At 41.3% G+C, this 23,885-nt stretch overlaps 2 protein-coding genes across 2 annotated transcripts in view; one reads left to right on the top strand and one right to left on the bottom strand.

The window, feature by feature from the left end:
• Window positions 1–83, top strand: part of LOC134467629 (testican-2-like) — a 99,588-nt gene extending 99,505 nt beyond the window's left edge. The window contains exon 12 of the mRNA XM_063221467.1: window positions 1–83. This exon is cut by the window's left edge and continues 66 nt beyond it. Within this exon, the coding sequence (XP_063077537.1) occupies window positions 1–83 (83 nt within the window).
• Window positions 84–12,530: 12,447 nt separating this feature from the next.
• Window positions 12,531–23,223, bottom strand: sar1aa (secretion associated, Ras related GTPase 1Aa). Its single transcript, XM_063221152.1, has 7 exons — window positions 23,142–23,223; window positions 22,528–22,599; window positions 22,233–22,352; window positions 21,702–21,767; window positions 18,597–18,700; window positions 17,864–17,995; window positions 12,531–13,358 (listed from the first exon to the last, which is right to left on the bottom strand). Exons 2-7 carry the CDS (start codon window positions 22,583–22,585, stop codon window positions 13,242–13,244), a joined length of 597 nt encoding a protein of 198 aa, XP_063077222.1. The 5' UTR covers window positions 22,586–22,599; window positions 23,142–23,223; the 3' UTR covers window positions 12,531–13,241.
• Window positions 23,224–23,885: the final 662 nt, after the last annotated feature.

The following is a 23,885-nucleotide window of genomic DNA, read 5'->3' as shown; positions in this document are numbered from 1 at the left end:
AGGCAGAGGAGGCCGGAGAGGAGGCGGAGGAGGAGGAAGAGGAGGAGCGGGTGGAGGCGGACGATGGAGGATACATCTGGTAGACCAATCCCATCAACCAAACAACCAACCAACCAATGACCAATGCCCACAGCTAGTCGTCTATCTGCCTCTCTCTCTCTCTCTCTCTCTCTCTCTCTCTCTCTCTCTCTCTCTCTCTCTCTCTCTTTCTCCTTGATATGACCTACTCCTCAAACTGAGCAGAAACCGTTATTAGGGTTCCGTTTAGGTGGGAGGATTGAGCTATGTTAATACATGGGTTCTAAATGTTTTTTTTCTCCTGGCTGCGTGACACTAGCTGAGCACAACTCAACCTCTGATTGTCGGTCAAAAAATTAGCTCACGCGGTTGGCTGCCAGTGTCTTGCCCCTCCTCACAACATTGTGTTTATAAACACAGTGAACCCATGTATAGGCTACTAGTACACACATTCAAAAACAATGCAGTGTGTCCATTCAACACACTGTAACCAATGTAACATATTGTAGAGTGCATTTGGTCATGGGTTGAATCAACACTGATTTTTTTTTAAAGGCGTAGCTCATTTCGACGAGAGTTGGACGAGGACAACTCCTTGAGAGGGTTGAGTGAGGCAGAGAATGACTAGCCAGGCTCTGTTGTAGCATCCATCTCTGATTGCCACATCACACCACCTTCATGTCCACACACACACACACACACACACACACACACACACACACACACACACACACACACACACACACACACACACACACACACACACACACACACACACACACACACACACACACACACACAGAGAGTCAATTTCAAAGTGTCAATTCAACCCTAGAGTCCGATTTAACACTGTTGAATGTTGAATTAACACAAGTAAACAATTGCTTCTGTGTACCCCTCTGCCTGTGTTCGGATGTAGCAACCCCCCATGCCATACCACCACACCAACACCACACCCCAGCACTCCCCGATGTCTACACAGTAATATGTGCAGTGTTAACTCAACACTTAGTGTTAAAACAACTGCACAGAAAAATAAATGCAGCGTTAATTCAAATCTTAGTGAATTAATTTAGCACCTTCTGGAGATCCCAGAGTGTGCTCTAAGTGTTGATTTAACACTGTAAAATGTTCTCTGTGCACAGTCACACACACACACTTACGTAGCTTTTTTGTGAGTAAGCAAGCTTTGTACATCAGCCCCCAGCATTGCAGTCAAAAACCAACTCCAGCATGGCATGGCAAGTGCATACTGGCCAGTCTGATTGCAAGGGGAGGTACACACAAATTCGACTTGCCTTACTGTAATGATTTTCCCCATCCAAAACTAAACAACAAAAAAACATCTTTGGATTGAGGGGGGAGTGAGTGGGAATAGCAGTGACAGTGGGGTGTGTATCAGGATTGAGGGATTGGTTGGGGTGCAAAGAAAAAAAGAAAAGAAAACAGAGAGGAATGAAACTGACAAGCTGAAATCCCACAGCAATGGTGCATGAAGATAACTGCTCCCCAAAATAGCTCTAGCTTGCTTTCGGGAGTGATGTAGCGCTGCGGCTAAATGGAGGATGCTTTGCTAAGTGTGTTGAGCACATGCTGGGACAGAGGACTGAGACTCTGCTGCCCTTCTCTGACTCCCCACAACTCACAGCAAACATGCCAGTGTCATTTTTAACTCTTTAAGGCTTGGAATGAACTCCATCTCAGATAGCATTTGGTCCCATTCAACAATAGCGTTAATTTTAGGCCTAGTCTTGGTCAGTGTAACATTTTTAATGTTGAGTGTAGAAAACATTTGATAAATTCTGACTGAATTGTGAACACTGGTGGCATCTGGAGTAGAGTGTGTGGGGGTATTATTGTAAAGTTGATATTACGCTGACCAGCTACAAAATTTGACACTGAAATTTGACTCCACTATTTTAGTAATTTTACTCTCCACAGTGTTGGAAACACTATATATGGAGTTACATAAGTTTGTTCTGGAACATTAACACCCCCATTTTATTACTGTGCTCTCCTCATGCCTCCCCTTACTCTCTGAAACAGTGTGAATCTCGTCTTTCAGATGATTCCTCTGTGGCTCAAGGCTTCAACGGCTCAATCACTGCTGTTGACAGCTACAGCAGAGTTGCAATACTTCTCCTTAAATATGTGCACAACAGAGCAGGGGTTAAATCTGGTAGTGTAAGAGCCCAGACGCTTTCATTTGATAGAAGGACAAGGTGAAGGACTCTTGTGTTTATGGGTTAATATAGGGAGATTGGTTGGTTGATTGATTGATTGATTGATTGATGGAATGATTTATTGTATTGGCATCACTAAAATCTTTTCTTGATATACTGTATATCCCCTCCCCTCCCACCTCCCCACACAGAAACATACACTCCTCTTAAGGCTGCATATAAACTTAGCAGTGACCACTGAGAGTGATGGTGATTGAGGTGGTAGTCATGGCGTCTGTTTTTATGTTTCTTTACTGTTGGCTACTGTCAAGATATCTAAAGTTTCCCAACAGCCCACAAGTTACACTGGAATCTACATGTGATTGAAAAATGTTAACTATGGATACATATGTGTGCTGTTTCATCCCCCCTTCCAAAAAAATGAAAGAAGAGGAAAAAAGATGGACAAAGAGGAAAAAGATATACTATATAGATACATGCCCATCTCCCTTTAAAGAACTGCTCTTGGGAGCTCTCATCTCAAATGAATGTGCCACTTTTTTATTTTTAGTTTCATTGTGTTACTTGAATGTGTATTTTGTTTCTGTTAAAAAGAAAATATAAATATAAATATATATACATTTCATGAAATTAACTGTGTATACAGTACTTGAAAAACGCTGTGGATTTTTTTGTTTCCAAGAAAAAAGAAAAGCAGAACAAAAGTACTAACAAAAAAAGAAAAAAAAATCTTTAATTGTCATCACCTGTTCATTCTGTATATGTCATTGCGGAGATACATACGTACGTACATACCATAGGTAGGCGTAAAACTATTTGGTTGTTTTTATTAGTAGTAATAATTGCATGTTGGTGAACAAGAATGTATTTCTACAAGGCTGAGCACTTTATCCCTTAGTAGAGCGCCAGATAACACATGATGACATGATGCGGGATTTGAGGAGGGCTACTTTTACACAGTCGTCTGTTATCTGGGCAGAGTTTGTACACACACACACACACACACACACACACACACACACACACACACACACACACACACACACACACACACACACACACACACACACACACACACACACACACACACACACACACACACACACACACACACACACACAATGCCCCCACCCTCTGCCAACTTCAAATGTACAGTCTAAAGTCCGGGAAATGTATTAAAGCAGGATCCATTCTCTCCTTAATCTGACATTTAAATAAGAACAAACTAACAAACAACAGCAACAACAAAAACACGACCACAAACGTCTGGGGAAAAAGCAATGAGATATAGTGTATATTACCAATAGCTTATGTAGAATAAATGGAAAATGGAAAATGCAAAATATAAGTATACTGTATATCATATGTGTGCAGTTGATTTTTGTAACAAAATAAATTGAGAGCACTATACACATTCTGACATAAGGAGAACATCCACTATATCAACAATGCAGAATATTTCTTCTGGTCAGAACTGCTGTTTATTTGTGGGTTTTTTGTTTGTTTTTTTTAATCATTATTTAATTATTTTCTTCAAATAAAAGTACAGGCATATACATAGGGGTGAATTCAGGTCAATTGGGCCACTTTTTTACATTCACTTATATACAAAAGAGTGTCCCAATTTACCTTAATTCACCCCTATGTGTTAGACTCAACTGGGTTAGAAAGTGTAGGTTTGCTTATTTTTTATTGTCCTCACGCAGGCTTTGTGATACTCAAGAATGTTTTTTTTTCCATCGAGCACTAAAGCTAAAGGCCCCTTCGCAGTAAAGGTGCTGTCAGAGAGAGATAAGGACGTGTCAGTGTTCGAATCTGCCATGAACTCTTTTACCCCGCCATTCCCAGTACACTATGTTACCCAGGGACTCTTGAGAGGCTGAGGATTTGAAAATACAGGCCTTTGTGGAGCACTCAAGGCTTATGAAAGTAGAGGAGAGCAGGGGAAAGGAAAGTAAAGGAAAGGCAAGGAAAGCAACGCCAAGGAAAGTAAAGAAAAGGAAAGTTGTTCTTTTCTTTTTTTCTCAAGCTGTTTTACGGAGGCAGGAAATTAACTCCACCCTCAGTGAAATGTAGCCTAATCCTGATGCACTCTCCATCATAGAAGCTCACAGTGTCTCCACATGTATGACAAACCCTTAAAGTGGTGTCAGTGTCGCATTAAAAGTACCTTGAAGTGGTCGGTTTCAACAAGCATTGTCTCCAACTGAGCAATGATGTGATATACAATTCTCTCAGCAATTGTCTTAAATTCAAATCAATCTCATGCTATAGGTAATGATGGATTTGGGAAAATCCAAACCTGAAGCATGCAAACAAATGTCAGTTTGGGTTAAATGTGTTTTTGTTTTTGTTTTGTTCCCTTGTTTTTACAGTAGGCCTACAACAGCATATCTGGACCTATATTCACCTCGCTACCTACAGTACACACAAAGAATGTGGAAATACCGTACAAATGAGATGCCCTGTATTCAATGTTTCCTCTTTCAGCTCATGACTGAAAACATGTAATATTTTCACTGTATTTGATATTTGATAATAAATTAGTTCTGGAACCATTGACAACTCTCGTTCTTTGTCCGGTCCTGTAAAATTAAAAATATGTGTTGTCGGTGCACATGAATACCCATACCCTAATCATGATAGCATATTTAGTTTATGATTTATTGACACTTGTGAAGCATTATGCCCAGAGAGGTGAGTGAGGATGCTGTCACTGAAAACAATCTTCATTTAAACCCTTTGCACAGCACGTATCTATCTGCAAAATTGTAATGACCAAGTCTTAATCTATAATGTAATGCTCTCTGTAATGACAATGTTTTTATGATGAAGTTGAGTCTTTTCAGCAATGTAAAGCGGGCCCATCTACGCAAAATGGTTGTTATTGTGTTGCTATGCAGACCATCTAGGCCTATAATAGCTTTGTCTTAAGATCAAACCCATGGAAGAAAACATTCTAGACTCTTCAGATTGTAATGATGTTCCAAACATGTTTCGTTGTTAGAAACCCTTTTCTGGGGTTGCCACTGCTCAGCGTGCTAAAGTGCCGTATCATTCTTGGGGCTCGGGTTCGATTCCAACCAAGGGCCATTTCCAGATTCTTCACTCCCCACTATCTCTCCCCACTCATTTCCTGCATCTCACACTAACTATCTGAATAATAATAGTGGTGTAATCCCAAAGTGTTTCTGACAACTGATGGCTCCTCTCTATGTAGAATTTGTAAGACCAGGAGATGCCTCAGAGTAATGGTTCTTGAGACATTCAATGACTACTGCAGAGTAGAGTAGAGTATCATTTATTAATCCCAAGGGAAATTAAGGTGTCCAGTAGCAGGCATACATAAATGCAGAATACAGAAGACATTACACATATAATTTCACATATATTAACCATATAGTACACACACACACACACACACACACACACACACACACACACACACACACACACACACACACACACACACACACACACACACACACACACACACACACACACACACACACACACACACACACACACACACACACACACACACCTCTCAGAGCCCAGAGCAACCAAGTAGTAAAAAACTGATAAAAGTGTCCAAAAATGAACTCGATTTTGAAAGTGAAGAATTTATAGACATCAGCTTTGGGATACCATACATGGGCCTACCAGGTCGTGGGGCCCTCAGGACCCAAGTTGACTGAAGAGACCCCTTGCCCCCCTCCCTTCCCCATGGGGGAATACGTATATACAAAGTAGCATAGTACTGAGCTAGAGCTCTAGGCTGATAGCTCAGTGCAATCATATGTGTATAAGGCACGGGTGTCAAACTCGAATTGGTCGAGGTCCAAAATCAAAATCTGGAACAAAGTCGCGGGCCGAACTCAAGATTTATTTTTATAAATGAAAAAATTGTTCGTCCATGCACTTCATACTCATAGTTAAATTTCACACACACTCTTTCCCATCATATATGGTTGGTCAAATGTGTCTGCACGTGCTGTAACACACTATATTTCATGTTCAAATCTTGTTACATTAAAGGTGTATGTGGGCCAACTGTAATACACGGGCTGAATAAAATGGCTCCGCAGGCCAGATTTGGCCCCCGGGCATGAGTTTGACATCCCTGGTATGAGGTTTGATGTGTAAGCTTTACTAACTTTGCTTGTTGGCACCCTTTACATGAATATGCTTCTTTACAATTCTGCCTCCCTCCCGGTTGGTTCCCAGTTGATTCCCTTTTCCTCCAAAAGGATGTGCTGCTCGTGCTAACCCGCCTTGACAGCAGAGAGCCTCTCAGGAGCACTTGATTAAATCTGCCTCTGAGAAGATAGATTCACCACTAATAGCAAAGCTCCACCTCAACGCTCAACTCCCACGATGGTTAAGAAAGAGGCTGCCCTTGACATGCCGTTAAGTTTTGTTGAAAGATTCATCCCATCACGCACGCCGCCTGGGTGTCAAGGGTGCAAGTCAGACTAGTAGTCCTGTCTCTTGTGGACTCTTGCCTTGTCAGTGGAGAAAACGATAAAGGAAAACATTGGGGGGGGACTTTGGGATTTCCCCGTTCAACACCCCAAATGCAAATGATATAATGACTGATGTGCTTTCGTGAGATATTGAATTGATTGAGTTGATATTCGATCATCAATGAAAATGAAAGTGAAAGCCCAACTGGGAAACTCCAACTCTCATCATCATTGTGACACAGCACTCCACAGCACACAAGTGAACACTGCACACAACGAAATTGTATGCAAGGTCGGGGTTAGCCCCCAATGACACCTGAAAGGGAGCAGTGCGGCAGGACAGTACCATGCTCAGGATACCTCAGTCATGGAGGAGAATGAGGGAGTGCACTGGTTAATTGCACACTGCACACAACGAAATTGCATTATGCCTCACCCGTGCAAGGGGGCAGCCCCCAATGGCACCGGAAAGGGAGTAGTACGGCGGGATTGTACCATGCTCAGGGTACCTCAGTCATGGAGGAGAATGGGGGAGAGCACTGGTTAATTACTCCCCCCACCAACCTCAGGGGGTCAGGAGTCTAACCAGAAACCCTTGGGCTATAAGTCTGACGCCCTAACCGCTCACCCATGACTGTCCTCAAGCATCGTTTCAGGAACAGGACGCAACACAAGCAACAGGAAAGGATGGGAGGAACTAGTTTGACATGTTCACAAAGAATCTCCTGAATGGGATTTCACACTGTTCTGACATGTTGACCCAGAAATTGGGAAGTTAGTTGCTCTTATGGCGCCACCTTGTGGGTATTTCTCAGCATTGAACACAATGATCCGAAAAGAAAGCCTGATAGCAGATACACTACTAAATAATAATAATAATAATAATAATAATAATAATAATAATAATAATAATAATAACAACAACAGTAAGAATATTTTCTCTAAAATGCTGGTACTTGACACACAATTCTGAAATCATCTCTCCCATTTATCAAACCCTTGAACCAATCACTGAACATCAAACACAGTTTTATTGAAGTTGTCAGAAAAAGGCAACAGAATTGTATTTGGAGCACACCGCACTCCAGGCCACTGCGTCTCTGCTCGCCACCATCTGGCAGGCTGCTATGTCCAGGAACCACAGTAGTGGTGTGTAGCCTAATCCAATTGTGAATAGATACAGGCAGATAAGATCTAAATTCAATCATCCCACTTGAGGTTTTTTCACGTCCTCCATCCCGGTATGTCTCACGAGACACATATTTGGATGACAAGCCGAAGTGTGTGCATGGATTAAATAATAATAATTAAAAAAAAAAATTGCCAGCTTGTCTCCTTGTCCTCATCATACAAATCTGAGCCTGGTGGCTGCTCCTGGTTTAACATCTTGGTCATATGGTATGTACCTGTAGAGCTAGGCATGTAGGCCTACAATATCTCAGGAAGGCTATCAGCAAAGCAATAATATTGAAAAAAAAGTTAATTCACATCCAGGATGTTTGTCTTTGCTGAATGCTAATGTGCTGGCCTGGTTGTACGTACAGTACGTATCTACTACTACTACTGTCCACTATACAGCCTACCAAAGAACGAAACATCTTTAAGAACCACATTAATGCAATTCCAATTTGCTGTTAAGATCAGGAATGTCAGGTCAGGTCAGATAGGTCTCTCCATGAGCGGAGGGGTCAAATTCAATAATTACACTGTGTTACATTCCAATATGTTGGCAGTGGCACCTTGGTCCAGGTTCATAGTCTCTCTTTATTAACACTCAGCTGACTGTAAGATGAGGCAGGAGGCACCCATGGCCTAGTGGTTAAGGAGATGGGCTTTAGATCAGAGGGTTGCCGGTTTCAATTCCACCCTTCCACTCCTTGAGTGCATTCCAATATGTGACCTTGCGTCCTCCACTTGTGCTCGAGGCCTCATACCAGGAAGTAATACGTCATTATGACATCACTGACAACAGCATTATATTTCTATATCTCGCAAAAGCTCAATTGTAAAGTCATTTTCTCATTTGCAATTGGGATGGTGAATGAAAAACAGTCCCCCAAAAATTGTTGTGGTTAGGCTGGCAGCTGCAGAAACTTTACTGTTTTCTCCACGGAGGAGGGACCAGGAGGCGGGGCGAGGCCTCAAGCACAAGTGGAGGACGCAAGGTCGCATATTGGAATGCACCCCTGATATCACTGCATGGCTGAGTGAGGTGCCCTTGAGCAAGGCACCTAACCCACATTGCTCCAGGGACTGTAACTCATACCCTGTGAATAACTGTAAGTCACTTTGGATAAAAGTGTGAGCTAAGTGTAGGCTAATTGTCTACACCTTTTTTCATGTTTGCTGTAGTCTCTGTTATTTGGATAATTCTTATTTTGTCTCAGTTGGCTTAACAAAGGCATGTCCAAATATGTTCTTAAAAAACACCCAAAACATTTGTTTTCAGAAGTTTGCAGTGGTATGGGGAGTTCTATTTTTTCATTCGCGTTGGGCATGTGACCTTCACGTGAATTTGGGGAGAAAAACACAATTGTCTGACTCAGATTGTGGCAGAATAGGTCTTTAGAAGGACAATTAGTTGTTGGTTGGACAAAATGACCTAGAGGTGGAGTCAAAAACGCTGTCTCTATTTAATAAACAATTAAAAACCGTTCAAAAGAGAGTTTTTTTCAACGGCTCTCTGAAAATTAACAAGCCACCACGATCCAGATACTGTCAAATAGCCATTAATACCATCTCTCCAGTCCTGCTCTTAAGACAGGGTGTGAGGAGGTGGGGTGGTCATGGGGGTTAGCTCAGTGGGGGAAAAGGTGGACAGTGCCCCACCACTGACAAGTCCTGTCCACCCAAAAAATCTCAATCCATAATTCCATTTATAGTCCCATTCATTCTGATACTGCCATTCTCAATTCCCACCCATGAAATCAGACATGGTGTGGTTACAGCTCTGCTGAAGAGGTGAGTCGTAACAGGTTAAGTTAACCTTGAGGTAGGGGTAAATCATTAATAGAAGAGCCTGGACTCCTCATTTCCTTAAATAATGCCAGCAGGTATACGAACAGCTTTACCAATTCCTGGAATAAATAAGTTTGGTTTATCACTTAACCATGATCTTAGTAGGCCCCTCGAGGCAATGCCATGGAATCAAGCGGAGAAAATAATAGACGTTTGGCCAGACGTGTGAACTAAGGCGATTTGGTCTGACTGGAGCAGATGCAGGTCCCTCCTATCTCAGGGGGAAAGAGGGAATCTGGGGTGTGTGAAAGAAAGAAAGATAGAATGAGACAGAGAGGAGCTCTGTAACCTTAACTTTAACCTCTATTTGGGCCTTAAATCGCCAGTTTAGGCCACTAGTGGCAATGCAAGGACTGACAAATAGTGTACAATTATGCCATTCAGCATTGTAAATAGTTTAACTCAAACCTCACCATTTAAGACATTAATCATTATATGACAATGTGTTTATTGTTCCTGCTTCTAAAAACACAAAAATACTATTAAAGCACAGTCATAATATAGTCCCTTGAATAGAACCACACAGCACTTGTTTTGATGTTTAAAATAGTTTTATGATATCACAATCTGCTTTCAAGGATATCAGCTAGCAGTTCAAGAACATGAACGGTAAAATATAAATAAATTAAATAAATTAAACCAGAAAAAGAAACAAAACAAAAACATCTTGGAAAAACAAAATGTCCAATGATACAATATTTACAATGGTGTTCAATAAATAACTGGTACATATTGTGGCTGGTGGAACAGATTAAACAAACGGCCAAATAACAAAGCAAATAAATACATAAATAAATATAAAATAACATAAATAGTAAACTGGCCACTGCAGGTGCACTCTCAGATCTGCTGCAGGGTAGTCTCTAGGATCAGCAGAAAATCAAAAAGTCCCTGCAGTGTGCATATAATTTCAAGCTTAGTCATAACTATATATATAGATACATATATATATATAGATATATGGAATTCACATATCAGACAAATATGAACAATATCTACAAGACATATACACTAAATAAATAAGTTGGGTTTTCCCCCCATCCACTTTTTTCAAAACCAGTTGATTTACTCCAAAAAATCAATTTCATACAGACGTAATAGGTTAATAAATTATTAGTGAGCGGGAAAATAAATGAAATGCAACTAAACACTGGCCGACTACACTCGCTGTAATACAGGACTGTGAGGGCATCTGAAGAGCCAATTACTAGTGGCGGTGAACATGGGTGCTCTCATTCACAAGTGTGCTTTGACCAGAGCTCTTAACCAAGTGTGCGTGCGCGCGTGTGTGCATGCCTGCGTTTGTGCATGCCTGCGTGTACAGCCCACCTTTCTGAAGTACCCATTCAAACAGAGGACCAAAAAAAGCCCTTCAAACTGCTTCAACACACTCTACGCGGAATGTACAACTTCTAAAATTGGGACGGAATGCTCTGCAGTTTGGCTATAGCTGGATAACATTGTGAGTGACATTTTCTGATGTTTACCGAGAACTCCTCTGACAGGTGTCTTTTAACTGTGAACAGATTAAAAAAAAAACGTTAAGAGTGTGGAAATGCGACTCGAACACACAGAAAGGATCTCTTGCCAGCAGGAGACCCTCCTCACTTGAATAAGGTGTGCAAACTGTACGCAGGTGGGTTTGCACATGGTATATGCAGCTATACGCACTGCACACACTGCAGTTGGGTGAACAACAGCAGATCAGCATACTCTAGAATAACATACGGAAGAGCGGCATACGGTGGTGTCTCTACACACCTCTGTGGAGAATCAGGAAATACATGTACGAGCCACACGTTTTGTTCCTGAACTATGGTCAAGAGAACACGTCATTTCATTTCAAATTTGGTTAAGAGTCGTTTAAAATGTCATATCAAGAAGCAGTTCAGATTGGGGCTACGCCAGATGAGTTATGTTGAAAAATACATTGAAAAGAGTGGGCTACTTAGAGTGGGCCGTGCCTGGTGTAGCCAGTTCCATTGATAGTGGAAGCTACGTTATGCTGCCCCCATGGCTGCAAATTGTAACTGCACCCTTTGACGCAGCTGCTTATCGCATGAGCAATACTGTTCTGAGGCAGGCATGAGAGCATTTTGAACTAGCGACAACCGTATTTGTTACGGCAGATAAGTCTTTGACCCATTGCAGCCAGTGCAGCCCCAGAAAGCATCAGACTGGTTCAAACAGCATGTGGAGTCCTGATACAAGGAGGGGGGCAAAAACACAAAACAAAAACAAAACATAACCCATCATCCTCACAATATCACAGACCCAAGTCAGTACTGTACCACAAAAGGCTTCATCCAAAACAAACGTCAGTTCTGCCTGTTTCACCAGTAAATCATATGGACGAATTCCAAGTCTCTGTCGCCTGGTCCACTAGATAAGAAACAGAGGATCAGGCTTTTCACAATGCAAGAAAGGAATCCTCATCCTCAAATTATGGTGACGCAAAACACCAACTGCATTTCTTTACTGTTAAAATCCTCAAGGGCTTTCCTTGAGTCCTTCCAAGACTACCTCTATACTAATATGCTTTACCATTATACTTGTTTTTCTTTATTTAAAGTGCCTCTTCAACAACTACCGACTCTTTAAACATCCTTTCCCTTCAAGCACACCAATAAGTAAGTGCCAATTTAACCAGGCAAAACACTCAAGCTTACACAATACCTACTAAATATAAATCACTTTGTTTCGTAACAATGAGTTGGACCCAAACCTACACATTAGGCCCACCGCCTCTTACATCATATCAACTCTGGAAAATACTGCATCAAGCACCCCTGTCTATACATTCATCATAACATATACATAGTGAATCTCTTTTTACTGTACACACACTGCACATCTTGCATTCTCTCACAACTCAACCTTGCCTTTTTGCTCTTCATGCTTGCCATTCCTTAGATCATACCATAAAACGAACCTTTAAAAAAATGTGATGGGGGAGGGGGGGGTGAACTTTCAGTCACTTGGAATACGTAAGGTCAGTTAAAAAATATATAAATAAAAAAAACGTTGAGGGGTACACACAAGGAATACTTTAGGTTGGTTAAGAACAAATAATAAAAAAGAAAATTTGGGGGGTACACACACATGGTAGATAACACTGAAGAGGAATGACTGTGCTCTGGTCGCACAGGCAACCCTTGTGAACCACGGCAGATAGAAGATCAGGACGGAAATCAAATCCTTCCTTCACACCCATCATCATTATGATCCATCAAAACATGCGGAGTGCCAACATCTTCTGGACCCCGTTCCTCAAAAGCATCATTGCTAATTAGTTAGCAACTTAGTAGGTTGCCTGTGGGAAATTGCATTGCAACCAAGTAAGTTGCTAACTTAGTTAGCAACGATGCTGTTGAGAAGCGCAGCCCTGAGCAACCCTCTCCTCTCGGTGAGAGTGCACAGGGCGAAAAGACAAAATAAAACAATGGGGTACATTGGAGAGGGAGTGAAAAGAGGAGTGTTGAAAATGTTTCATTGGAGGGGGAGGAAGAAGAAGATGAGATGTGTGTGTGTGTGAGAGAGTGTCTGTGTTTCCCTCTCAGTCGATGTATTGGGAGAGCCACCGGAAGCCCTCTCCGTAGCCCTGCTTCTTGAGGACACTACACATGAAGACCTCCAGGGGGCGCACATTCAGCTCTTTTAGAGACACCGTCCCCTGGAAGACAAGAGGGAAGAGACATTTATTACACACAAGACAAGAAGTGTATTACGTACATTGAGGAGAATAAGTATTTGATCCCTTGCTGATTTTGTTGGTTTGCCCACTAATAAAGACATGATCAGTCTTTAATGTTAATGATAATATGTATTCTAATATGGAGAGACAGAATATCAAAAAGAAAATCCAGAAATTAACTCTAAAGAATATATAATAATTGATTTATATTTAATTGAGGGAAATAAGTATTTGATCCCCTGCCAACCATTAAGAGTTCTGATCCCGCAGATCAAATGGCACTTCCAATCAACTTGTTATCTGAATTGAACACACCTGTTAATAGTAACCTGCACAAAAGACACATTGAATCTGCAGAATCAGTCCATAGAATCAGTCAATCAATCAAACTGAACTCGCCAACATGGGACAGACCAAAAAGCTGTCAAAGGATGTCAGGGACAAGATTTTAGAACTCAACAAGGCTGAAATGGGCTCCTGGATATTAAAGAGCAAACTGTTGGTGCATTTCTTCCCAATTTTAGGACATACAAAATGATCATCAATCACCAATCTTAGGCCTGTCTCTGGTTCCATACAAGATTTGACCTTGTGGGAATTTAATAACCAGAAAAAAGGAGATAAAGCACCTTAAAACTGTATGGGAGGAGCTAGAAAATGATCGCAAGGAAGCTGGGACCTATTGGAAACACTTGATACCACAGCGGATTAAAATCTTGCAGTGCATGTATTGTACCCCGGCTTCAGAAGGAACCTGTTCAGGCTCACCTGAGATTTGCCAATGAACATCAAACTGGATTAGGATATGATTGGGAGGTGCTGGAATCAGATGACACCAAAATCAAACTGTTTGGCATTAACACAACTCGATGTGTTTGGAGGAAGAGAAATGCTGCCAATGATCCCAAGAACAACACCTTCTCCAACATCATAAATGAAAGTGGTAGCATTATGTTTTGAGGTTGTTTGTCTGGCCAAGACACAGGACAACTTCACATCGACAAGAAATGGATGGAAGGAGACATGTAAACGTACAATGCTGCATGCCAACCTCTTTCCCACCACCACTAGACTGAAGGTGGGTCATGGATTGGCCTCCCAATATGATAATAATCCATAACATACAGCCCAAGCAACGAAGGAGTAGCTCAAGCAGAAGCATATTAAGGTCATGAAGTGGCCTAGACAGTTTCCAAACATTAACCCTATACTAATCCTGTGAAGGGAACAGAAGCTCCCATTTGGCAAGCTACAGTCACACAACTTGATAGTGATTTAGAGATGATCTGCAAAGAAAAGCGGACAAAAATCCTTTCTAATATATCCACAAACATTGTCATTAACTGAAAGAAACATCTGACCTCTGTATGAGAAAACAAGGGCGTTGCCACCAAGTAATTTTGTATTCTTTGACTAGAGGGGTCAAATACTTATTTTCCTCAATGGAATACAAATCAATTAAAATATATTCTTCAAAGTAATTTTCTGGATTTTCTTTTTGATATTCTGTCTCTCTATATTAGAATACATTTTATCATTAATATTATAGAGTGATCATGTATTTATTAGTGGGCAAACCAACAAAATCAGCAAGGGATCAAATACTTATTCTCCTCACTGTACATAGACAAAGGCCACTGCAGAGATATCGTCCTCTGGAGGAGACATTTATTACACACAAGACGAGACATTTCTGACATACAGCACAAAGACAAAGGTCTTTCAGAGATACCATCCCCTGGAAGACAGAGATGGGAGAGAGAGATGTACCTTTATTACTGTACATACAGTGAATCCAATAACTATTTGATCCCTTGCTGATTTTGTTGGTTTGCATACTAACAAAGACATGATCAGTCAATAAATGTTATGATAATATGTATTCTAATATGGAGAGACAGAATATCAAAAAGAAAATCCAGAAATTAACTTAAGAGAATATATATTAATTTATTTCCATTTCATCGAGCAAAATAAGTATTTGATCCCCTGCCAACTGATTACAGTTCCGGGCCCACAGACCAGATGGGCACTTCCGATCAACTTGTCATCTGAAAGAAAGACACCTGTACATAGTAACATGCATAAAAGACACATTTAATCAGCAGAATCAGTCCATAGTATGAGTGAATCAGTCACACTCCAACCTCACCATCATGGGAAAGACCAAAGAGCGGTCAAATGATATCAGGGACAAGATTTTAGACCTGAACAAAGATTAAATGGGCTGCAAAGCCACAAGAAAGAGACTGGGTATTAATGACCCAGCTGTTGATGCATTTCTTCCAAAGTGTGAGGAATACGAAATGACTATCCATCAGCCTGTCTGGGGTTCTATACAAGATTTGACCTTTTGTAGGGATTTGATAACCATGAGAACAGAAAGAAAGCACCCTAGACCTGTACGGGAAGAACTAGGTAATGATATCAAAGCTACTGGGACCAAAATCACTGAGAAAACTATTGGTAGAACTTAATGCCACAGAGTTTTAAAATCCTGTAGTGCACACATGGTACCTCTACTTCAGAAGGAACCTGTGCAGTCCCACCTGAGGTTTGCCAATAGACATCAGGCTGGTTTAGGATATGATAAGGAGGTGCTGTAGTCAGATGAAACCAAAATCAAGCTGTTTGGCATTAACACAATTCAATGTGTTTTGAGAAAGAGTACTGCTGTCTATGATCCCAAGAACACCCTCCTCACCATCATGCATGAAAGTGGTATCATTATGGTTTGAGGACAACTTCACATCGTCAACGAATGGATGGAGGGAGACATGTAATGTGCAATCCTCAGTGCAAACGTCCTTCCCTCCACCACTACACTGAAGGGTGGGCCATTTTTGGATCTCCCAACATGACAATAATACAAAACATACAGTCAAAGCAACGAAGGAGTGGCTCAATAAGAAGCATATTAAAGACGTGAAGTGGCCTCGACAGTCTCCAAATATTAACCCTATAGTAATTCTATGGAGAGAACTCAAGCTACAGCCACAAACTATTAATGTTTTGATTGAATGTTTGAGATAATCTGCAAAGAAAAATGGGCAAAAATATGTTCTACTATATGCACAAACATTGTCATCAACTCAAAGAAGCATCTGACCTCAGTGCTAGACAACTAGGGCTTTGCCACAAAGCATTTTATCTTCTTTAGCTAGAGGGGTCATATACTTATTAGCCTAAATTAAATACGAATAAATTAAAATATATTATTATATGGTGTGACGTCATCGGTCGAATGCTCCATTCATTTCAACGGGGCTCCCCAACGTTCGCACGTCTGTTATTTTTCGATAACGGACGGGTTGGTCTATAACAGACCGCTGTCAATGGCAACAAGACTTTTCACTGCTAAAGCGACTTTTCAACAAGACTCTAATCAGCTGCTGTGATAGACAACACCTGTTGTCCTGGCTAGCTGTTGCCTAGCGGTGTTCCACAACGGCACTGTTTTGTTTTGCGCAGCAACAATCTTAACATTAAATAGGCCTAAAGAAATGTCCCCGCCATGTGTGAATCATTTAAGTATATCCATATAATAAGCGGGTTAACTTTCGGCGAGTCGGTCGCTTTTGTGGAATAGCAGCACTTCAGAGAGAACAAGACCCCTCCGCTCCGCGTCGGGGTCTAAAGATTCTCTCTGTCGTGCTGCTATTCCACGGTAGCGACCTTCTCGCCGAACGTTAACCCTTACTTATTTTAAGTTATTTTCTGGAATTTCTTTTTGATATTCTGTCTCTCCATGTTTGAATACATATTATCATAAATTTATAGACTGATCATGTCTTTATTAGTGGGCAAACGGGCAAAATCAGCAAGGGATCAAATACATATTGGACCCACTGTACATACGCAGGGCAAGACCAGGCAAATTTATTTGTATAATGGATTTCATACACATGGGCACTTCAATGGGATTCAGGAGAAGAAATGAAGTGGAAAAAGAAAGCATAGAAATGTCGAGAGATGCCAACAACCTGGTTAAGAAGAAAAAACAATTAAATATAAAATCGATCTGCCACTTTCCTTCCAACACAGACAGGTGACTTCATTGACTAAATTGTTCACCAGTCTCAAGTACTCATTATATCAGAGCAGCTCATTTTAATAGCTTGGGAAAAATAGAAAATATGCAAGTATATAAAACGGTATATTGAATGAAGCTAGTTCTTCAGCAAGATAGGGATCTTTTTTTACAAAAATGTTGAAATGTAGCTGTGGCTCACTTTCCATAACATCCCCTGAATAGCAATACTGCCGGAGATGTTGTGACTGATGTCAGCACTTTACATGACAGTCAAAACAAGACAAGAAGACAGCAAAAACGGAATAAAATAAATGATATAGAAAGTCAAGAAAAAGACAAAACAATGTGCAAAAGACTGGCACAAGAGTCACAGCCAGCCAAGAGAAGGAAAGATAGAAAGAAGGAAAGAAAGAAAAAAGAAAGACAGACAGACAGTGACCAGTATTCCTACCTTTCCTGTGGTCTGTCCATCCAGAGCGAACGCTCCCCGGAGCCCTGCCTCGCTGACAGCTTCTGGGCGGTCGATCTTATTACCCAGGATCAGGATGGGCACGTTCGAGATGGTCTCGTCTGTTAAGAGAGCCTACAGGGACACAACACCGTCAGGATGATAGTCTTTCATGGTACTATAACACAAGATACAATATATTCAGAACTCAGCAGCAAGACTATGTACACACACCAGATCCTGGCATCACATTACACCTGTCCTTCAATTACACTGGCTTCCTATCCAATCACGAATCCAGTTCAAAATTCTCCTATATCACAAGTCTCCTCACCCCAAACAATCCCACCCGCACACTACGCTCCACTGACACGCTCCTCCTTACCACCCCCTCCACACACCTGCGCACCATGGGCGACAGGGTCAATGTGGTACATGTGGTACAGTCGTTTCAGGAACAATGGCAGCTTGCAGGGACTCAGTCAGCAACATTGATTCAGTAATTTTAACTGTATTTTCGAATCTGGGAGTAGTTAAAGTAGCAGCTCATTAAAAATGTCTGACCAGTGTTACCCCGATCATGTGACAGGATTTTTTAAAAATAAAACCACGCCTGCTGACACATACGCCCATGGCCATAGCTCCAGATGGATGTTCGTGGAGCAAGGTGGGACCCTTACATCTGGAGAGAGTCAGGTTACAGAGGAGATGCCAAATGACAGCAAACTCAACTTACGTCCAGCTCAACCTTGGATTCAGCCAGGCGTTCGTGATCAGCGCAGTCCACAAGAAAGACCACTCCATTAACGGCAGGAAGATAGTTCTTCCACACTCTCCTAGCTGCGGAGGAAAAGAGAAAAAAAAGAGCCAGACACTCATTACACATGGTCCCTTGTCAGAAAAAAACTGAATGATGCATTACAATTTTCAGAGGCCACATTTTTCTTTTGTTTTCTTTATGCCTTTTCATTAGTGCGCTATCTGAAATTAGATTTCAGTAGCCCATTTATGCATATATCTTTGTTCTCTGTGGAGAACGGGCTTCTAGTGATCGAGAGGTTCTCATAGGAGAACAGCTGTCTGCGCGGCAGACCAGTGTTTCCCATACATTGAGGAAACTATGGCGCCTTCATTGACACAGCAGAGGACACATCTGGCTGCATATAGAAATGAAAATTATGAATGTGTAATGACTGTGAATAATATAGACATACAGTGCCATGAGAAAGTTTGGGTGCTCTTTTGGAAAATCAATACATCGGTTTGTTTCTCGTTGAGCTTTTAAAGTAGCAACTTCATTTTAACATATGTTAAACTGTAGGGAAAGAGAAACATTTCAGCAGTGGAAGAATTTTCATAGGTGTTACAGAAACAATTTTATGTGGATGTAAACAAAAATAGGCGTGTGCATAAATATGGGCATCCCAAAGAAGGTATACCATTAATATGAAGTAGAGCTTACCATTGCTGATCTAATGGCCTGTGGATACTTGCTATACAAGAAGACAAGTTCCAACTGCCTGGTCCTACTGAATAGTGGCCAATTATTCTATCCAGAACCTCTCTAATTCAGTCAGGTTACTCATCTGTCTTCTTTAGACATCCTGGTTCAAATAAATCCATTCTTTTTCAATAATGGAGATACCTCAAGATTGGTATGACCATTTCAAGACATTGTACATGTTCTTTTGCATTAACTCATTGTTGAATTTTGATCAGTGCAGTGCAATCACTGTCCTTCTGGAAAGCCCAAACTCAGCTCAGCCTTAATTTTGTGACGGACACTTGAACATTCTTTTGGAAAATCTGCTATTTGAAAGGAATTAGTGAGGCCCTCAACTGTAATAAGCTTTACAGTGTGTATGCGAGCCATGCAGACCTATAGCAGGGTATACTTAAGGCCAGATGTCATAGAATTCATGTGTGCCTTTTTTGCCATGTCCACCTCCCATTGTTAAGGTCAAATAACTCTAGCTCAGTCTCATCTGACTACAGTATGATTTCCCAAAATGTTTTTAGCTTGTCCAGATAAGCTGTCTGCTTAAGTTTAGCAACTTATTTCTGATGGATACACAGGAAAGCCTTTTTATACATCCAATGAGATTTTGCCTTGTGAAAAGTATATGCGGAAGGACCCATGTCTAAGTCTGCACTATCAGCAGCTACGGTCTTGTAGTTCCATGGAGGTGTTCTGTAGTGTGCCTGTTACCATTCTTACCATCCTTTACCCAAGCCTTTTTAACTATTTTTCAGCAAACTACATTTTCCATTCACAAGTACCATTCCTGTGGCTTTCCATGGTTTCCCCATTTCTGGGTGTGGAGAAACATTGTCCAAGAGTTCCAGGTTACTTTGTTTACCTTTCTCATTATTCATAGTAATGCATTATCTTTGTTTGAAGTCTGCAAAGAGTTGTTCAGAGCCCACTATATTGCCACTCTCCAAGATAGAATTTAGGACAAGCCTAGTCTGCTTTTTTGCATTGTAAATAACATTTTAATGACCAATCACTGCTGTCTTAGTGACTGAAGGGATTCCAAAGTCATTAAAACCAGTTTGTGCTGCAAAGGTGAGCTCTAATTCAAGTCAAGTCAAGTCAAGTCAAGTAGGTTTTATTGTCAATTTCTTTACATGCACTGGTCATACAAAGAATTTGAAATTACATTTCTTGCTTTCCCATACAGACATAGACTAATCTAGGTAAGGACATAGACAGTATAGACATAGACAGTACTTATACATGGACTTAAGACAGTATGGACATAGACAGTGCTCATACAGACATTTAAAGTGCAAGACTGGACAACAGAAGACTTGTAGAGGACATACATTAAGAGGTATTGTTGTGCTTTTGTGCTTTTCCTAAAAAAGTCCTTTATAGCGTTCTGACATGGTAATAGTAGCATTTTGAAGAAAAATAAATATTAAAAAGGTCTGTCAAGTACACCAGCAGCAGTGTGTGTGTGTGTGTATGTGTGTATGTGTGTGTATGTGTTTAGTGCAGGTAGAAGGTGCGTTGTGCGTCTGTGTGTGTGTTCGTGTGTCTGTGTGTGTGTGTGTGTGTGTGTGTGTGTGTCAGTGTGTGTATGTTTGGGTTTAGTGCAGAAAGTGCAGTGTGCTTGTGTCACAACACACTTATGTCATACGTATGACGCCGGCGTCAAGTAAAGTGTTACTCATTTTTTATATAAATGAAAATGTACTACTATACATGTCATGGGTAAAATCTTATTTCATTTCTGAAAATAAATGGCTGAAATGTAGGCCTGTAGTTTCTCAATGCACCAAAGTCATACTTTACTCATTGTTTTGCTGTTATGCATTTACGCCGCATGGATTTCCACACACACAGCCCCAACTGCACTTGAGGAGCATAGGATAAAAGCAAAGTAGCAAAAGCAAAAGTGGGCGAGGCCGCTGTCCATGGTGCTGAACCGCCGAGCCTGATGCTGGAAATGGCTAAAACGATTCTTGGGCTAGGGGGTCGAGGGAGTAGGGGCTCCAACTGAGAGCTCGGACAAGCATGCAAATATGTGTGAGCTCTGAGCACACACGCCCCGGCCAGTTAATGGGAGAGCGAGCAGAACCGAGGAGGAGCGAGGGCGAAATCCTGGATGAAACGATCGAGACGACTTAGATAGGGGGTGAATAGGGCGGATGGTGGGTGGGTACGAGCGAGAAAGCGAGTTTCTGCCTTGGAGCAGGTGAGCGAGGAATAAATGCGTAGATAATTGAACTGTTTTTACGCGCAGAATTTTTTCATAAATAATTTATTAATTATTACAAATAATGTTTAACTACTCTTGGTCTACTACAGCATGTCTGCAGAAGTGCTTCTTACCTTGCACATGACCGCCAAGATCAAACGTGGTGAAAGTCATCCCTGCGATCGTCAACTCTTCTGATGCTACAGCACACACACACACACACACACACACACACACACACACACACACACACACACACACACACACACACACACACACACACACACACACACAGAGAGAGTATGGCTGTTTACATACTGAACACTTACAGCCATAACATCCTCTACAGGTCTTATTTCCAGATCAAAATATGCAGGGTGCTGTGCACACAGTTTACAAAACACTTTTTACACTTCTAAAAGACCATTTCCAGCTTCAGTAGCTGACCATAACCACTGGAACCTAATCCAAACAACAACAAATTGCAGCTTCACGTGGATACAACTAACTCCTGTACTACTTGGGCCTACCAGAATAATAATGCCTTGTAAGAGTATCAGTGTACTGTAGGGTAGCCTATAGCCTGGTCTCATTAGCATGTAATGGATCACTGAGGCACTGGCAACTTATTGACAACCCCTCTAGACAAGAGATCCGTCTCTTACTTGGATGTAGCGTCGGCACATGCTGGCCCAGTCGGTCATCCTTCAGCATGTGCAGTAGTGTCGTTTTCCCAGCGTTGTCCAGCCCCAAGAACACTAGCTTCCCAGACTTTTTGTACAGACCTGCACATAGATTGAACAGGTCAGAGGCCTGTAGGCTAATTGCGATGTTGCGTTGAGTGCATTAGCCGTGTGGATGTAGACGTTTTGTGTTATTTATCGGCTGTGTACTTGATACAGTGCACCTAGGGCACCTGCCAACAACGGTCTCATTTACGTGCTGCCTGGCATCACTTACCCAAAAACTGGAGCACACCGCTAAATCCCTTGTAGATCCAGTCAAATATAAATGACATGTCGCTGAAAACACCTGCAAGAAATGGGTCAATAGTTTCAACATGACGCCGATATGTCTACTAATCAGGAAAATGACAATGACAGCAACGGAAAGAGTAACGTTTGCTAAGAACCATCACCTGATTAACATTTAAATAGATGTAGAACTATGCAGTGTATTGGAGAATGTTTCTGTCATCTCATATTTTCGTAGCCATTTGGAAGATCTTCAATGAAATGAGTCAGAGAATTCTGACAACGTTTGCAATGCAGACGCTTGTTAATGCAATCGTTAAACTTCCACAGCATTCAAACAGGAAAGAGAGAATGAGATAAATGGTTCATGTATTTAGAAATGTGGGTTCAGCCTCCTGCAAGCTAACGCTAGCTGTCAGCTTAGCGATTATGTATTTTAGAGGAGACAGGTGTTAGCAATAGCATGCATGCTAGCGATACACAGCATACGCTGGGTTTTAAACCTAAGCCTGATCCAAAACCCGCCGTAGCTTGAAAGTGACACACAAAGCATCAGGAAGCACAGTTTAGTATAGCGGTGGAATAAAACCGATAACATACCTTTGCAACTTCACAAAATCTTGGTTACAGGAAAGTTACTTCAGCAGGACTGACTTACTCATGTAACCTGTTAGCTTCGGTCGTGTAGGGTGATCTTCCTCGGGTAATGGCATGCCCACTAACTTGCTCTGTCGCTACTGCCCCCTGCTGCTTTGGCGTCTAAAACTAAACTGCAGCCAAAGGATGACAATAATTTCCCATTTAGGCCTATGAAAAACTGGGCTAACTAGACCCAAAAACATTTTCATAAGGCTAGACTTTTTACGTTTCATAACCATGATGTAGCAAAACACAGACAGGGCATGAGATTACCTGGACATTACATTTATAGGACATATAACTCTCACAGCATGGGGCCATCATCATGTCCAGGGCCTAAGGATGAACTTTTGTTTGTTTGTTTGTTTGTTTGCTTCTTTCTTTCTTTCTTTCATTCCTTCTTCTTTTAATTGAATTTAAGAACACCTTATTACATAGGCCTATTCTGGAAATACAGAAGCACAAACTGTGCTATGAGTGACGATCACACACAAAAATGTTGCATATAGGTGCCTAAATAAATAGCTTTACATCCTCAGGTGTCAAGAACAGGGCTGTCGCCAGACCTATTTCACAGGGGCATGTGCATGGGTATTGATTTGCTGTGAATGAGTTTCACCAAAAAACAACCTTGCTACCTTGGAATTTAGCTCAAGTTTTGCATACAGAGTAATCTACAGAATGCACACAAAATAGCGCACATGC

The sequence above is a fragment of the Engraulis encrasicolus genome, chromosome 17 (genome assembly GCF_034702125.1).
Source record: "Engraulis encrasicolus isolate BLACKSEA-1 chromosome 17, IST_EnEncr_1.0, whole genome shotgun sequence".
Taxonomy (NCBI): Eukaryota; Metazoa; Chordata; class Actinopteri; order Clupeiformes; family Engraulidae; genus Engraulis; species Engraulis encrasicolus.
The sequence above is the reverse complement of the archived record's forward strand: the minus strand, read 5'-3'. Positions and strand labels throughout refer to the sequence as shown.